At 25.4% G+C, this 17,716-nt stretch overlaps 1 protein-coding gene across 2 annotated transcripts in view; it reads left to right on the forward strand.

Moving 5' to 3' along the window:
* The first annotated feature begins 999 nt into the window (after nucleotides 1-999).
* The window catches only part of LOC107437999 (hemicentin-2), a 205,549-nt gene continuing 188,832 nt past the window's right edge, over nucleotides 1,000-17,716 (forward strand). For both annotated transcript variants that reach the window (XM_071183278.2, XM_071183279.2), the window contains exon 1: nucleotides 1,000-1,514. In XM_071183278.2, the coding sequence (XP_071039379.2) occupies nucleotides 1,343-1,514 (172 nt within the window). In that variant the 5' untranslated portion in view covers nucleotides 1,000-1,342. The remainder of the gene's footprint in view (nucleotides 1,515-17,716) is intronic.

Genomic DNA, 17,716 nt, shown 5'->3' on the forward strand with positions numbered 1-17,716 from the left:
CCTTCCATTTTCTACAAATACTGTTTCACATTTTTTTTTCTTAAATTTTAATATTGTATCAATTTCCAGAAATAAATTATTATTTCATTTAAAGTAAATTTAACGAATCTTTATACATTTATTTAAAATTATCAAATATCATAAAGAATGAGGGTAAAAGAGCTTTTACTGTCAAAACATTTTATTTTCATTAGTTAATTTCCAGCTCGATGCGAAAAAAAAATCTTTTGGAACGAAAACTAAAAGCAATAAGTGCTTGAAATATGCTTAAGAAATCCTTGATTTAAAACATTTTCTAAACATTATAGGACATAATTTTCGAAATATTCAAATAGTGCAATGCTGAAGGAATAAAATTTGAAGATATGGATTTTGGTCATTTTTCTCCTTAAGAGAAAAACGAAACCAATAAACACATTTAAAAAAAAAAAGTGGTATTTTTATATAATAGTTTATTGCTTAAAAATTGATATTAATTGTATTATTTAATATATATCATAAACTGAACTAAGCTTATCATTAAATTATACTTTCTAATATCAATTAAAAAACAAAAAGCAAAATGAGTTGAGTTTTGTTAGTTGGAACTAATTTCAATTAGTTTTAATGTTTTGATCTAACTTTAACCTATCTTATGCGGAGATAAGTTCAGAAAAATACCTATACGAACGCAGCTACTTTTTTTCCCAAAAGACTCATGTTTGTCTAAACCCATTAGTTAGCTTACAGTTTGATGCAAAAGAAGAAAAAAAAACCTCTAGGAAGAGAAATGGAAAGAAAATATCTACTTAAAATACACTTTGCCAACTGCTGAACGAAAAAAAAAAGTTTTAACAGGTATACTTGTAAGCTTTTGGGACCTCATTTTCTAACTGTTCCTGCTATGCAGGGGAATCTAAGGGAATCTTATGATAGGCGTGTCTCTATTCATGACGTCACGGTCACATGATGCTATTCTCTACCGGCCGGTGGGGCAACTGTGAAGAACACCAAGCAATCGCACAGTTTCCTGAGTCGTCGTTCGCGCCTGTCTCGTTTTGTTTTCATACCTTTTCATAAGAAAAGGGTTTAACTTATCTTTTTGACGAACTGCGACATCAATGAGCGAATGAGAGTTTTTTTTTATTATCGTTTGGGATCGTTATTAATTGGAATAAAATGACGATTTTTATAATTTCAATGACTTACCAATATTTCTTGAACTGAGATTTTTATTTTTATGTGAATTTTTAGGCCCCGATAAACTATTTTCAGAGATTTGACTGCACATTATTAGTGGGACTCAATAATAAAAAACTAATATTTTTTCTGCGATTAGTGTGAAATTATTTGACGTTCCAGCATGCCTGGAGTTTTAATGCATTCAGAGCTTAAAAGATCTCTTCGTAAAAAAGTGGGGCGAAATACTGGAACTCGCTCTTGGCATTTGTCATTTGTATTACTGTGCTGTTTATTTATTGCTTGGAGTGGAAATATAACCGCAGCATCTGATAATGTTTCGCTTACAACAGAAGGTATGTTAGATTTTTTGGTTAACAATTATAGTTGAAATTATGAGACACAAGAATAATAATTTTATTATAATAATACGTTAAACTCGTTTTTCAATTTGTGTTCCTTTTCTTTTATAAATTAAAACGTAATAAAAAATTGCATTATACAAATATTTTTTAAAACGTGAAGACGTTATTTAATGAATTGATTAACAACAAAAAAAATTATTGATTAACCAAAAAAAATGAGTTATAGTTGCCATTGCAAAATTTATTTTTGTAATGAGTTCATTACGTTTAAATAATACATTTAAAAACATTGGTTTGAAAAGTTAATTATTCTTTTTTCAATTATGGATGTTTTAGTTTTAATTTAAGAAAATTTAGCCTTCCGTGTTTTGTAAAAAGGATTATTCAACAGTGTGGAGTGTGTTACAATCGAACAAAATCAAGACTTTTTTTTCTTAATTTCAAAGTTAAGATTTCATATGAAAAATATGTGTCATGAAACGCAAGAAATATATAAATAAGTAAATAAGTTAAGTATTTTTTTGGAATATTTTTAGTCATATACTCCTGAAAATTTAAAAATGCAAAATATAGAAGTCAGAAAATAGATAATGTATAGGTATGATTATTTAAGTAAAAAAAATCAACAAATAAATTAAAATGAAAATATTAAAAAAAAAGAAATTAAAAATAAGAGATTTCTTTTAAAATATTGCAATATATCAGTTAAAGTAACTCTTGAAGGAAGATCTCTCTAAGCTGCAGTCGTCAACAAAAGGGCAAAAAATGTGACTTATACTAAAAAAATGTTTTTTTTTTCCAATTTGACTAAAACAAGTTTATGTTCACAACTTTTCCCAAATTCAATGTAGGCTATGACTCTGAAACGACTTTTAAAATTCTTGCAGCGGTTTGATTCAACTTTTCGTCACGGTCATTTTCACGAAATCCGATTTGTTAAAAAGGAGAAACAACCATAAAGGGGAAATTTTCGTTAGCACATAACCAGTTACTGTGATGCAGAAAGAAAAGTTTTTGTTATGGGTTGTTATCCAAAACTCTAGCAACATTATATATCTTACAGCATATAACAGCATTGTGTATATCTTAGTAAATTGTTTTGATTTTTAATAATTTTTCATTAGATGACTATTCTCATTTATGTTTAAATTTTGATTTTGCTTATTATCCATTAAATGTTGAATGATTAATATATCATTCTCTATTAACTAATATTCTTAGAATTTTAATTAATGACTCTTTATTAGAATAATTATGATGACAAATATTTAGATTGTATACGATGATATATATTTCCCTGTCAATAACAATTATTCTTTTCTCATCTGTATACTGATTAATGCTTTTTGTCGGCAATAATTCTTCTTTCTTCTGAAACACAATGAACATTATTTTAATGCTACCATATAAGACATTTATAAAGAAAAATTTCTCAGAATATATTGACCTTTATATTGACGTTTTAAGTTTTAGTAAACGATTTTGTGTTATCCGCTTAAAAATGTTAAATGTTCCCATGAATCCAATTTAAAAAGGTTAAATTTTATTTATGGGGACATTCTATCACCAGTTTTAATACTTTTACATTTGTTTTAGCAAAAGCAAAATTTTTTTAAATATTTTATTTTTATTTTATTTTTATAGAGATTCAAGAAATTTATGCATTTTCAAGAGATTTGAAAAGTGCATAAAATGATTTTTTTTTTAATCTCACACATTGGGTTTTAATCAAAATAAAGTTAAAAATTCATAATGTTACTTTATTTAGATTTCAGTTTTTTTCAGTTCATATTAATTATTTAATTGTTGTCAGATCAATTTCTAATTGCTTCAAATCTATTTTAGAGGAGTTTTATGCAAAAAAAAAAAAAAAAAAAAAAAAATTAACGTAATAACGTAATTTGCCAAAATTGGGTGGATTAAATATAGAAAGTACTAGTTTGAATTTATACGCAGTGTATCCATTTTTAAAGTTCAATGTTTAAAATTTGAGCATTGAAGCAAGCGGTTATTTTATCAATATACAACATAGTTTATTTAAATTTGCAATATATTAAAATAATCACAGTTTAGAAGATTGAAATAAATTGCTATTGTATATTTTTGTGAAATGGAATAAATTGAAGTGAACTAAAAATATATTATTAACATAATGTAGATGTAATAATATCTCGATTGCAAAAAAATAAAAAAAAATAAAAACTGATGACAGTAACAGCAAAAACTTATTTTAGGATTACATGAAACAAAAATAAGACTAAAGGTAAAATTACGATTTATTACAAAAGAAATAAAATTGTAATTGCATTATTGCTATTACTGGTTGCGCATAAATTAATTTCTTTCTTTCTCTGGTGTGACTTTTATAAACGGCAGAACACCGTGGGTTTCAAAAACTGCATCTATCTATTGCCGTTCAATGATGGATTGGTTTTCAGATCCAACCAATATACATATCTTACACTGAGAAAAAGCATGTTCAAGACTAACAGAATATGATAAAATTTATCGCATTTCAGGCTTCATGAGAACACAAAAAAGCTTAATTTTAATCGAAACTCTTTGGTAATGATTTTGGTAAAATTAACAATAAAACATGGTTTTCTAATGTGTGAGAAAACTTGATTAATGTGTTAAAATTTGGCCATTTTATCATGACATTAATACATATCATGGATTTAATATATTTGCATTTTGCCCTTTGTCATGGCAAAATGTGTGGTAATAAAAAACCAAGTTCTAGTAACCAAATAAATGGTTTAAATACCGTATATTTTGGGTTTTATTAACCACCAGAATTATGATTTGTTCTTTACTAGAATTGACATACGTTAATTTCAGTACGGTAATTTTGCTAGAGATTTTTTTCTCCATGTAAAATGTCACGAATTTCCTTTAATTCTTTTGTATTCATATTTATATTTAAATATACACGCAGACAATAATTTTAAACAATCTAATTATTAAAAGAGCATAAAAAGTACCTTAAATAACCAATATGTAAAATTTTTAAAAAATTCATGCTGATGAAAATAAAAATATAAATATATAATATATATTATAATATAATATATAATATATATTATAATATAATATATAGTATATATTATAATATAAATATATTATAATAGTTTGAAAAACAATCAATTCCAAAAAATTCCAAAATTATCGCCTGCTTCTTCTTCATTTAATATTTTTATGATTAATTTTTTTTTATTTGTGATTATGGTGTTGAAGTTGATATAGTTGTTCCAGTCCAAAAGTGAGCAGACAAAAAAACCCTCAAAATCAAATTTCCCAAAGGGTGGTGAAGCTAATAAATATGTATGCTACTACAAGAGTTCCTTTAATTTTATTTTTATTTTAGGATTGTATATTATTTAATGAGTTCTTCTTTTTCACTGAGCAAACGAATCCCTACTATTGCTTACCGACCACTTCTGTTCTATGGTGATATACATAATGTTTCATCGAAATTATTGATTAAATTAAAATAAATTAAATTTGTTTTGTATTAATATTCCACATATCAAGTTTTGACAATTTTAAGATCATACTAAGAATTTCAAAAGTCATCTTCTTTAGTTACCATTACCTCTTTACTGACTAAATTTTTTGAAATAAAAAAATCGGTATTTTTTTGTGTTGGAAAATTAAAATTCGTAATATAATTAGTAGAGAAAAAATTATTTTAGCAAAAATTTAATTCCTAATATTGCCTCACAATTTTTGTATCAATTGTTTAATATGTATGGTTGGTTAGACATGGGAATAAAATAATGATTTTTTTTGATTATTAAAGTGAATATAACATTTTAATATTTAATAATTATAAAAAAATAATAAATATGCTTAAAAAATTAATATAGAGTAACAATTTTATAACAAGAGAGAGCTTAGTAAGGGAAGAAATGTACTTTTAGATTTATACCTTTAATTTTGAACAATAATTGAAATAAATAAAAAAAATCGTAATAGTTGCTGAAAATAAAATAAAAAAATATTAAATCATCCATACTCGTCTTTAATTTTGAATTAAAATCTGAAAAACACTTATAATAGTAACCGACAATAATAGATAAAAATAAAATATATAAATATTATAAATAAATATTTTTATATTTAATTGCCCTTATCACTTTTGTGAATTACATGCTGATGAAAGCAAAGATCTCCTGATAGAAAAAGAATGTGCATTAATGAAAAGTAACTGAGCATACAAATTTGGATGCATTATGTTTTTACCTATACAAACGTGTATTTAAATATTTTCTATGATAAATTAAGTTTTTAAATCAGCATAATGAATAGAATTGATAAGAAAATGTAAAAGCAATATTTGTGAATTGTTTGAAATATTTTAATTTAGGATAAATGTTTCAGTTTTAAAAAATATTTTTTGACACAATACATCTTTTTAATATTCGAAAATTATAATTATTATTTAGATGTTTAAATTAAACTAGTTTATTTACATTTTATGTCGAATTTTAAATTTAAATGCAGTTTAAAGCACGTCGGTTGTTTAATGCAGTTTCGGAGATAATTGAGATAATTTAGTATATTTAAATACATCTTAGAACTTTTCTGATTAAATTGGACAATTAAAAAGTTATCAAACAAAAATATATTTTTTATAAGTGATAGAGTTTGTGATGTGTTCAACACTTTTTTAATTTGAACTCGATGTCTCAGAGCATCAAAAAAAACCTTCTTTGGTTAAATTTACTTCTTAGTTTTTTTTGTTAAATGTGAGCTTATGAGACATATAATTTTGAACACCGGAATTTCCACTAATCCTTTGCCATATATCTGGAAAAATGTTTAGATCTACTAACCAAAATTATATTTTGTTGGCCAGAAACATTATTACTGTAATTGAAGTATACAGTACAGTAATTTTACTATAATATGTTTATTCGTATTATAAAGGAAATATTTATTCTTATTTTAATTTCTCATACATGTACTGAATATATTTACATGTATTCAACATATTATGAGTAAAAAATATTAGAATTTGAATATTAAATTTGAGAATAAAATATGAAACAAATGTTTGATATTAAACTAATAAGTGATCATCGTATTTTAATGTGAGATGGCCATCTAATTCAGTAAAGGTAAAGTATGGAAAATAATATATTTTATATCCATAAAATGAAAAATTAACAATAAACTGAAAGGAGTGAGCTTCATCTTAGAAAATAATTTAAATGAATCTGATAAAGAAATTGTAATGTACTAGTACATTGTTAATCAATCACTTTCTAACACACTGCACTACAATTTCCTCCCTTTTTTTCACAGTTTTTACATGACATTGCATACTCCTTACACATCTCATCATATCATCGTTCCTAGTTGTGGTGTTTAATTCTTCTCTTTAGCTAATATACTGATATTAATTAAGATCTGAGTGTGTAGAATAGGATATGTAGGGTTTTATCGAGTAACTTATATGCCTGTAGAATAAGAATGTAATACAGGGTTCGTACGATCTTCAAAAAAATAAGAAAGTGGCTTTAGTGTTGTAACACAAATGCTAAGTATTTTATTTGTTACATTTTATTTTAAAATTGCGAAACTAAATAAAACGAAAACCATTAAAGAACCCATAGATTTTGTAACTGGATTAATCTTTTTGGAGATATCAAGCATGATGGTAAATATTAATTTGCGAAAATACACATACATTTTTTTACTTGTGCCACTTATTTTTAAATATTTTAGTGAGCATGTGATCCTTGATAAGTTGCCTGTTACCTGTTAATAAATATGTGTTAATACCTGCCAATATCTGTTAATAAAAAGTGGTAAATGCTTCTAAAATTGAAGAAGAGATGGCCCATAAATATATAGCGTCACTCCACTATAATATTCTTCCGTTTTTTAGACAGGAACAGAGTTTTTTTTTATATCTACTTTAAATGTCCAGTTAGTTGAAAAAACATTACCTACGTAAGATAAAAACAACATAATACTTATTTCATGACAGATATTTGACTCCAAAATAAAATAATCAATTATTTTTTTTAGAAATAAAATTTCACAAGCTTTAAAAGAATTTTAACAAAAATTTGCAAAATTATTATGAAAAGTAATGCATTGTCCAAATTGAAAAACAAGTTAAACTACTTCCTGCGAAACTACATTTGTTGCAATCTGCATCTGTTGTTCAAATATCGCATATAATTAACTGGTTATCTTTGTTCGATGGCCATTTAGGCTTGCCCAAAAGAAATCTGAATAGAAGAGTTTAAAAATAATTGAGATTACGAACATAATGTAAGTAACATAAAATGAGTCCCACATGTTAACACATGTCAATTTGGTAAGTTTAAAATTGAGCGAATTTAAATTTATTAAGCTTAAAAACATGTAATTTCTCTTTCAGAAAAACAAATTTCTGACTATCAGAAAGATTTTTATATACTGATATATTTTAAATTTATTTCAAATTTAACTTTAATTTATTTTAAATTTATCCCTCTCTGGACGTATTTTCTTTAAAAACTCACCATTATATTAAAACAACCCAACATTTACTTGAAATAATTTTGCCATATTAATTATAGTAAATTTTTTGTCTAAAAAGTGAAATTCACATTTTTTATATTTTATTACAAATTAAATTATACATTAAAATGTACACGAAAAAATACATAATGAAACAAATTATGTATATTTGATATAAAAATAATCTTGTAATTTAAAGCATTGGGAATAGTTGAAGGAAACTTCAAGTAAAGTTAAGTAATCGCATTTTAAATGTGTAAAGAGTCAAAATTTATTTTAAGTTGTTATAGCAATAACTGTGATACACATGCTGCTTTTCTCAAGAATTTATAATCTTACTTTGCAAAATGAAGTTCATTTTAAAGTCTAAAATATTTTCTCAAAGGAAGTTTCAAGCATTTCATTTTATTCAGAAGCATAGAACCGGGCTTAAGGCGATTTTCTATATTGCGAACGTCAAGAAGTGCTTCAAAGGTTGTGAAATTTGTATTAAATTCCATCCTTAAAAAATGTTTCTTTTACCGTTTTCTCTAGACCTCTTTGCCTTAACTCAGGCTCTTGTTATTTTCCATACAAAATTCCGTTCTTTCTCTTAATTCTACAAAATAGAAATATATTTAGTTGTCACACATTACTTATAGTTAAGAAAACGTTTTCTTTTAATAAAATCTTTAAGTTGAATATCAACATATTTCAACCATTTTCTAAGATTTTAACATTCCGAATAGTTCCGAAATAAATCTGCAAAATATTTCACCTAGAATAAAATTTCTTACTGGTATAAAAATATTAAACTGGTTGCATTCAATGCGAATATATGTATAAAAATATAGCACTATGAAAGATAAGTTTCTTATGTTTGGACATTTATCTCAAATTTATTTCATGCCTGTTATGCCTGCTATAGATATGTTTGAAAATATCTCAGCTATCCATATTCAAGTATATGCTTCTTATCTACATTTTATTTGTTAATATTCTGCAGATTAATTGTGATCTAAAATAATTTCTATCTTAAGTCATAATATTGTTACAGCTAATTATTGCTTATTCTGTTTAACATAATTTTAAATAATAAATATTACCTGGGATACCAACTGCTCGCTTTCTGCAGAGGTATTGATAAATTGGTAAATTGTAGCGAATTAAAAAGCAAAAATTGTAGAATGCTGATAACTACACTGTATCTTTCACCGTGTCCCCAAGTGATAACTGCAATAAATTAGCATTTAATAAGATACTCTAAATTTTTTGCATGTAGTGGTCAAAGAATTACTTAAAATGAAAATAGCAATTTGAAAAACCATTCATTTCGCAATTTTTCTGATCATATGATAGTGGTATTCTGAAATTTTTGGTTTTCAAAATTATTGTTATTATTGCTACACATTTTGTAACAAATACAAAACTGAAAAGTAATTTTTACCTAATAAATCGTTTTTACGCCATTTTCCAATGCGTCAAGATAAAATTAAAAAATTTTACCAAATTTCTAAATTTTATAACACATGAAAAGCGATATTTTACAGTTACTTTTGGTAACGCCATTACTAAATTACTTTTACTAGATTTTTAGTGTCCCAATTGAACCAGAAACACGGTAAATTGGCCGGATTTTTTTTACAGCATTTATATTTTGTATATTTATATTTGTATATGTATATTTTTATTTAGTATATTTATAATGTATATCTATATTTTGACTATATATATATATATATATATATATATATATATATATATATATATATATATATATATATATATATATATATATATATATATATATATATATATATATATATATATATATATATATATATATATATATATATATATATATATATATATATATATAATAAATAAATAAATACAAGAAAACACTAAGAAAGTTAAGAAAAACAATAAGTAACATTTATTGCGCTTAAGCTGCAAGTAAACAGCACTCATTAGATAAGTTCAAAATGAAGAATAAAACAAAGAAAAATTATAGACATATGAAAAAAAGGGTGGGAAATAATAAGTAAAAAAACAACAAACAACATTTTATAAAAAAAAAAAAAAAAAAAAAAAAAAGTGAAATGTTAATTAAAAAACCGGAAAAAAAGCCGGAAAAAAAAGATATAATCTTTTCTTCAGCCCACACAATTATATCCGCTAAACAGAGTGCTTTCTGATATTGTATCAATAAAGCCAAAGCAAAATATATTAATACAATAGTGTGAGGAGCACTCAAAAAAAATTTTTTATAAAATAACTACATAAAAATAGATCATAAAAAGTAAATATAACATGTAAAAACAGATAATAAAATAAAAGAAAAAGAAAAAATAAAATAAAAAGAAAAAACATTAAAAAGGGGGGACTATAAAGCGAGTAGCAAAATCCTAACAACTTACATGGACAGTTATTTTTCAAGAATGATTTAAAAATGTTTTCGCAGAAAGATTGCCAGATTGCAAAATATGAAAACAAAAGATGAAAACAAAAGCGCAAATTGAGTGTAACAAAAGGGTTCTAAAGTGTCGTTCTTACTGCACTGCTGAAGTGATTTGTTATTCTGAGTTTTGATTTGTTAGTTACCAAGGATGGGCCCGAAATGGATGTGCACAAGGTAATATTATACTGGATAATTTTAAAAATTGATCATAAATAGTTTTAGAAGATAGATGTTTATTTAAGAAAAAATATAAAATAGAAAAGAGAAACATAAATTGCCTGCTTTGCAAATAATTTTAGCCGCGGATTTGCTCGATATGGATTAGCACATAGAAAAATTATTTAAATTATCAAAGAAAAAATCTTTTTCAATAGATAATTTTTAACACGGATTTTCCCGAAATGGATTTGCACATGGAAGAATTAACAAAGAAAAAATTTTAGCAGATAATTTTAACCACGGATTTGCCCGAAATGGATTTGCACATGGAATTGTATAAATTAATAAAGAAATTTTTAGCAAACAAATTTATCCACGGATTTGCCCGAAATGGATTTGCACATGGAAAAACTGTATAGATTAACAAGGGAAATTATTTAGCAAAGGAATTTTTAGTAAATAATTCTAACCACGGATTTGCCCGAAATCATTAAATACTTTTTGCATGTCAGCCTTGAAAACTTTTTGCTTGAATAATTTCTATTTTATGCTACTTATTTTCTATTTTTGAGACGAACTTACTACAGAAATGTCAGTTTTATCATTGAAATAAAGAATAAGAGGAAAATTAATAAATATTAGCTTATGAAATAATGAAGTAGTTAAACAAATCAATACTTATATTGAAAAAATATCATGATAATATTATTGTAATCAATCTATCAAAATATTTAAATTTTACTACAAATATGTATCAAAAAATTTACGATCACTCCTTAAAAAATTTACGATCACTCCGCGGCATCTAACAAGGTGTTTAATATTGAAACATAGATACCTTGAGGGCAAAAACTAGTTTTTGATACTGTAGGAAACTAAAAAAGCTATTACGTACTTTTTTCTATTATCTTACTTTTTTGATCAGTATCAAGAAACTAAGTAAATGCTGCAACATTTTTGGGTTTGATTATATTAAAAATAAATATTTTCTTTTAAATTATCAGTTTCCGGAAAAATATTTTTCTAATCTGCAATTAAGCAATTAATATTTTACACGCTAAATAAACTCTTATTATGAATTTGTTTATACACTAAAACCCCTGATTATGTCGCAATTTATAAAATTATTCCACTAAAGTTCCACACACACACACAGATATATATATATATATATATATATATATATATATATATATATATATATATATATATATATATATATATATATATATATATATATATATATATATATATATATATATATATATATATATATATATATATATATGTAAGAACATGGCAGTAATAAAAGTTTTCAGCGCAAATGATTTTACGAAAATTGTGCAAAAATATTGTGTATTTTTATTTCTTCATTCTTTAGTTTTAATATTTAATATCCCAGATTTATAAAATATGTGTACTTAATGTATTAGTATTTTTTTCTTTTTATGTTAATTTTTTCTTTAAATAAATTTCTGTTCAGCTAAATTTTATTTAACCTTCAATCTTGTCAAGGTACTTTTTTTAAATTATAATGAAACTACGCCCCAAACGTGTTGTTTGGTTTCTGTTATAAATTTCTATTTTAACAAAATAAACATTTATACTTTGACAAATGTTTAATGGTGTAAAACTCTCAAAGGCAATATTTACTCTAAAATGATAGATATAATAAAATTTTATAAGTTAAATTATATAAATTATGATAATTTATTTTTTAAATTGATTGTCTTTAAAATCAAATTATTCTACGAAGTAAGTTATAACATAATAGGATTAAGGCCATAGGAAATTGAATTAATCATCAAATGTTACCAAACTAGGAATCTTCACTTGAGTTTTCAAAAAATTCTTTTTTAAAATAATCAATTGAAACTTTTAAATGTTTTTAGCAGATGTGTATGCTATGTAAAAATCGAATGCATCTCAATTTTAGTCTTACGTCAAATTTAGTCTCATATAAACAAAGCAAAAAGGCTTTAGTAATCTTAATTTGCTTTGTTTTGTTTCCTTGTTGTCTTTCATTCATTTTAAATTTGACTCGAAAAAGAGTTTTTCAAAATGATAAGAAAAAAATCATTAAATTTATTCGTTTTCAGAAAACATTATAGTAAGTGCTTTTTTAAGAATTTTCAACTTAGGTGAATTGAGAATAGATGGCAATTTTCTTAACAACACAATATTTAAATTTATAAAAGTCTGAAATAATTGAAAAAGGTTTTTTTTTGTGAAATCCTCTTAGGTTTTACAATATATATCATTATTGTACCAAATAACTATTTACATATTTTACTTCGGCATAAAATAATAAAGCAATAAAAACCAAAACCTTTACATTGTTGTTACCTTGTGTTATCGAATTTTGTAAAACCTCTGTTTCACATCCTACATTGTAATTGTGATAAAAATGAACATTGACACGAAGTGTTACGAACTATGCATACCCTGTTGATTATGAAAACTACTAATATATCACACTTATTTTGAAACTTAAAATGATTATCTATACAAAGTTTTATTTTTTTAAGTGTTTTGAAAAATCTAGCAAACACTAATCCGCTTCCATATTTAGTGTGCACGGTATAAACAAAGAGACAATAAGATTTTACTAAAACCATTTTGCTTATGAGTGCAGTGCCAGCTCATATTCACTAATGATGGAATAAGTCATGAACTGTTTATTACATCCTTAAGATTAATTAAAATGGATTTTGCCAATAAAATTTTACTTATCTATACAGTACAATTTCATATTCACTAGTGATGGAATAAGTCATGAACTGTTTATTACATCTCCAAAATTATTTCAAAGATAATTTACTAATAACATTTTGCTTATGAATACAGAACCAGCTCATATTCACTAATGATTTAATAAATCACGAATATTTATTACATTCTTAAATTAATTCAAATTAATTCAAATCAATTTTACCAATACCATTTTACTTATCCTTGCAATACCAGCTCATGTTCCCTAATGACGGAATAAATCATAAACTATTTATTGTATGCTTAAAATTAATTCAGATTAATTAATCAGCACAAACAAAATGCATGACAAGTAATTTGTTTATAAATTGATGATGAAAAATTTCCAGTATTATAAAAGGAAAATTTAACAAATACATATGAAAAATGACAGAAAATTTGATTTTACATAACCTTGTAGGTGTGACAATGTGTCGAGGTATCCTAAGCTTCAATACATGCGAAATGAGAGATTCCCTTTTTCTCTTACATTCTATTTTTTAAGAATGTTTCAATTATTTGAGCAAAATAAAACCTGCCTCCATGGTAACATAGTTTACAAGGAGATCTATGCAACTGTACCAGTACTATTACATTTATCAACAACATACCAGCTTAAATTCACTAATGACAGAGTAAATCAGGAACTATTTATTGCATTCTTAAAATTAATTCAAAGTATTTACCCAGCATAAGCAATATATATGACACAATATTTGTTCTTAAATTGATCATGAATAATTCTCGGTGTTGAGGAAGAGAAATTTGGCAAATTCATATGAAAAATAACAGAGGATTTGTATTTGCATAGCCCTTGTCGATGTGACAATGTGTCGAGAAATTGTAACCTTCCAAACATGCGTTGAGAAAGATTGACTTTTTCTCTTACATTCTCACTAGACAAGAAAGATTAACACGTCTTGCTACTTTGAACGATTTGTTATCTTTTGTCACTGTAGCACGTTCCTCAACAAGATCGAGACAAAGCACGTGGAGGAAGACAAAGAAAATAAAAGATTCAACAAACAAAAGACCAAATAAGAATCCAAAACGTTCGCCCAAAGGCATCTTGAAGCCAAGAAGCAAGGATAGGGAAAAGTAAAGAGAAAACAACCCGTAAGGGAAAAGAGAGGGAAATGTTTTGTTTAGTTTTGAGGTCCACATTTATTAAGTTCAGTGAGATGTATATGTTCGCGGCCCCAAGAATGATGTTAATTAACACGAAAAGAGAACCCCTCCCGTGTGTCAAGAGTAGAGTGAAACCCAACTAGATAGTGAGGTAGAAGCGCTCTTTTCTTCCCATCCGAATCTCTTTTAGTTTCGTGTGATGTGGATAGAATAAAATGAATTAGCTTGTGTATGGAAGAATTAATTGAGAACGTTGAATAATGTATCTGTAGAGCGTATATTTCGTATAAGAGCTTTTGAAAAGGACTTTTAATTTTCAATTAAAATGGTAGTTATTTTATGTCATAATATATGCTAGATAGTTATTTAAATTCGATTATTTGCATCAAATTTAAACTTATCCAGGATATTTCATAACAACATAATTATTTAAGATTTAAAACAAATTGTACAGATAAATTTAAATAGAACTATTTTATACATATATATATATATATCATCAAATGCCTGGTAGTTATTCCTTTACAATTATTTTATCTATTTTAACTTCATTAAAAAGTGTTATATTCATTTTTATTATATAATAAAAAAGAATGTTACTGACATTGCACCATTTATTTTCGGAATGAAAAAATATCTTGATTTTTTATTCAAATAGAAAATTCTCACTAATTAAAATTCCGTGTAACTATGTTGTGTATAATTGTTTGCATTAGCGTAACCTTAGTAATCATTTATCATTTTTTATTATATGATTTTAAAACTGTTGTGTAAAATAATGATACAAGCATTATTTCATTTTTTATTTCATTTTCAGAGACGAAACAACTTTATTTTTTTTCTAACAGGATGACATTGCAAAAAGTTATGAAGCTACGTCAGACATATTATTTGTTTGAGTCAGAATACGCTTGGTGCAACTTTGTGTTGGATTATTTTAAGAATTTAAAGACATTTGTAATAGTGATTACGGCAATACTTAACGGTTTTTAAGACAACAGAGCTACATATTTTTCTTTTGAAATAGAATAATGCATGGCATTACACTTCATAGAACTCTTATTTGTTAGCTTTTTACTTTAATAAGATTGAAATAATTCGAATTTTTATTTTAACTCTTTAAAAACAATATTTTCAATCGTTCATGCTTCACTTTGAGGATAAAAGTTATTTGACTCATTTCACGCATATTGCCATATTGAATGCTACGCTGGCTCTTCATTTCCTTTTATTGCAAGGAAATTGAAGTTAATTATTTTAATAGTAGTTTAAAAATGACTTCGTAGCATTATTTCTTTCTTCATCTTAAATTTAAATGCTACAAAATGCTAAAAAAAGGAAACATTTAATTTCTAAAAGAATTACAAACTATGTCATTTAAATAATTTATGCTTTTTTTTAAAGAAATTCGTTTCTTTTTTTTTACTTCAATATTCTTCGCTACTATTTATTTTTAATTCTTAATTATTTATTTGAGCCGCTATTGCTCATTGGTTAAGTGGCTGAACTGTCATTGTGAAGATCTGGCTTGAAGATCTGGACTGTTCCCCAGTGGCAGGTTGAATCTCACCCAGCTTCAAATTGATGGGTATCAGCTTCTATAAGAAGTAAAGGTGGATTGTGCGCAGTGCTGACCCCATTGCTGCATTCATACCGTTGGTTCATTGTTGAGCCTTAACCTACATGAACCCCCTTGAGCTACAATGGACTAATGCGGGAATGCTTTATTTTACTTTATTTTTTATTTGTTTATTTACATTTTTTTGGCGATCAAATATCTACCAGAAATAACTTCCAATCTTCGGATCAAAGAAACAAAGAAATATACCAAACCCAATGCTAAAGCAAGGAATATAGACAAATTGTTTTACTTTTTTTCAAGCAAAATGCTGCTGTGCTTTATTTTTATATTTAGCAATGCAGAGAATTATTTCTGTAAAGAACAGTAAGCATTTGAAAAAATAAATAAAATAGTTCCTTATTTAGCAAATCAATTGACCATTAAAAATATGTCTTTACTTTACTTTTAAACTTTTCTTTAACAAAGGACAAATATTAATCAGTTTTTTTAAAAAAAAACATTTACTCATCATGCTAAGAATTTTTATCACAGTATTTATTTTACTGTTAAGATTTTTTAATTTCACTAATTCAGATTGTCTAAGATGAAGAAATTCGGAAGTCTGAAGAATTGTATTTCCTTGACCAAAAAAAAAAAATATTTTGTTGATCATACTATTATCATATTTAAAAAAATATATAATACAGGAAAAAAATCTTACATGCTGTTTTTATGTAAGCATTGGTGATTATATCTTTTTTATCTTGATGACACATTAGCTTTTTGACAGAAATAAGTTTAAAAAAGTATTTATCATGATCTTTTTTATCTTTACACTTGCATCTATATATGATGCAATTAAAAGCAATTAAGAGAATTTTCCAACAAATTGCATTTTCATTACCTTCATAACTGTAGTTTAAGTCTCAAAAATCGTCCAATACATACCTAAATTGATAAGAAAATATCTTTTGTGTGGACATACAATTCAATTCTTTTTCTAATGATAAAAACTAACGTTTTATAACTTTTTGGAATCGTAGTTTTAAGGTTCAAAATTCACCTAAAATTTATATCTAAATAAAAAAAGAAATTCTTTTTCGGAAGATATACAGCTAAACTATTATTCTTATCTATTTTTGAGGTATAATTGTGGGGGAAAAAAGTAGTTATGGTTTTATATGTTGTATTGATTCCAAGGTTCCGTTTGAGCAGACTTAGAGTTTTTTTTCTTTTTTCATTGAGAAACTTTCTCTAAGTATATTTCGTAGTCAATCAGTATAAGGAGAAATATGAGAATTTCTTAAAATTAACAAATATAGGAAAAAAATTCCTTCTACGTACTTAATTTCATATGGAACCATTATTTTATATCTTATCTATAATACATATCACATATTAGTAAAAATACTAACATGTGCTATATATGAGTGTAATCAAAGTCAAATATTATTTTCCTGAGGGAAAATAAATTCTTTACAGGTGAATGTCCCTTTAAAGGAACATACCTAAACCAATGTTACTTAAATACCACCTTTGAAGGAACGGATCTGAAATATTTAACCTTGAAGCAATGATTTTTCAAATAAATTTACTTTTTGAGAAATTTAAATATTTTGTAAAACTTTTTGACTT

Source organism: Parasteatoda tepidariorum, chromosome 7 (assembly GCF_982258835.1).
Source record: "Parasteatoda tepidariorum strain Cologne lab strain chromosome 7, Ptep-v5.0, whole genome shotgun sequence".
Lineage (NCBI taxonomy): Eukaryota > Metazoa > Arthropoda > Arachnida > Araneae > Theridiidae > Parasteatoda > Parasteatoda tepidariorum.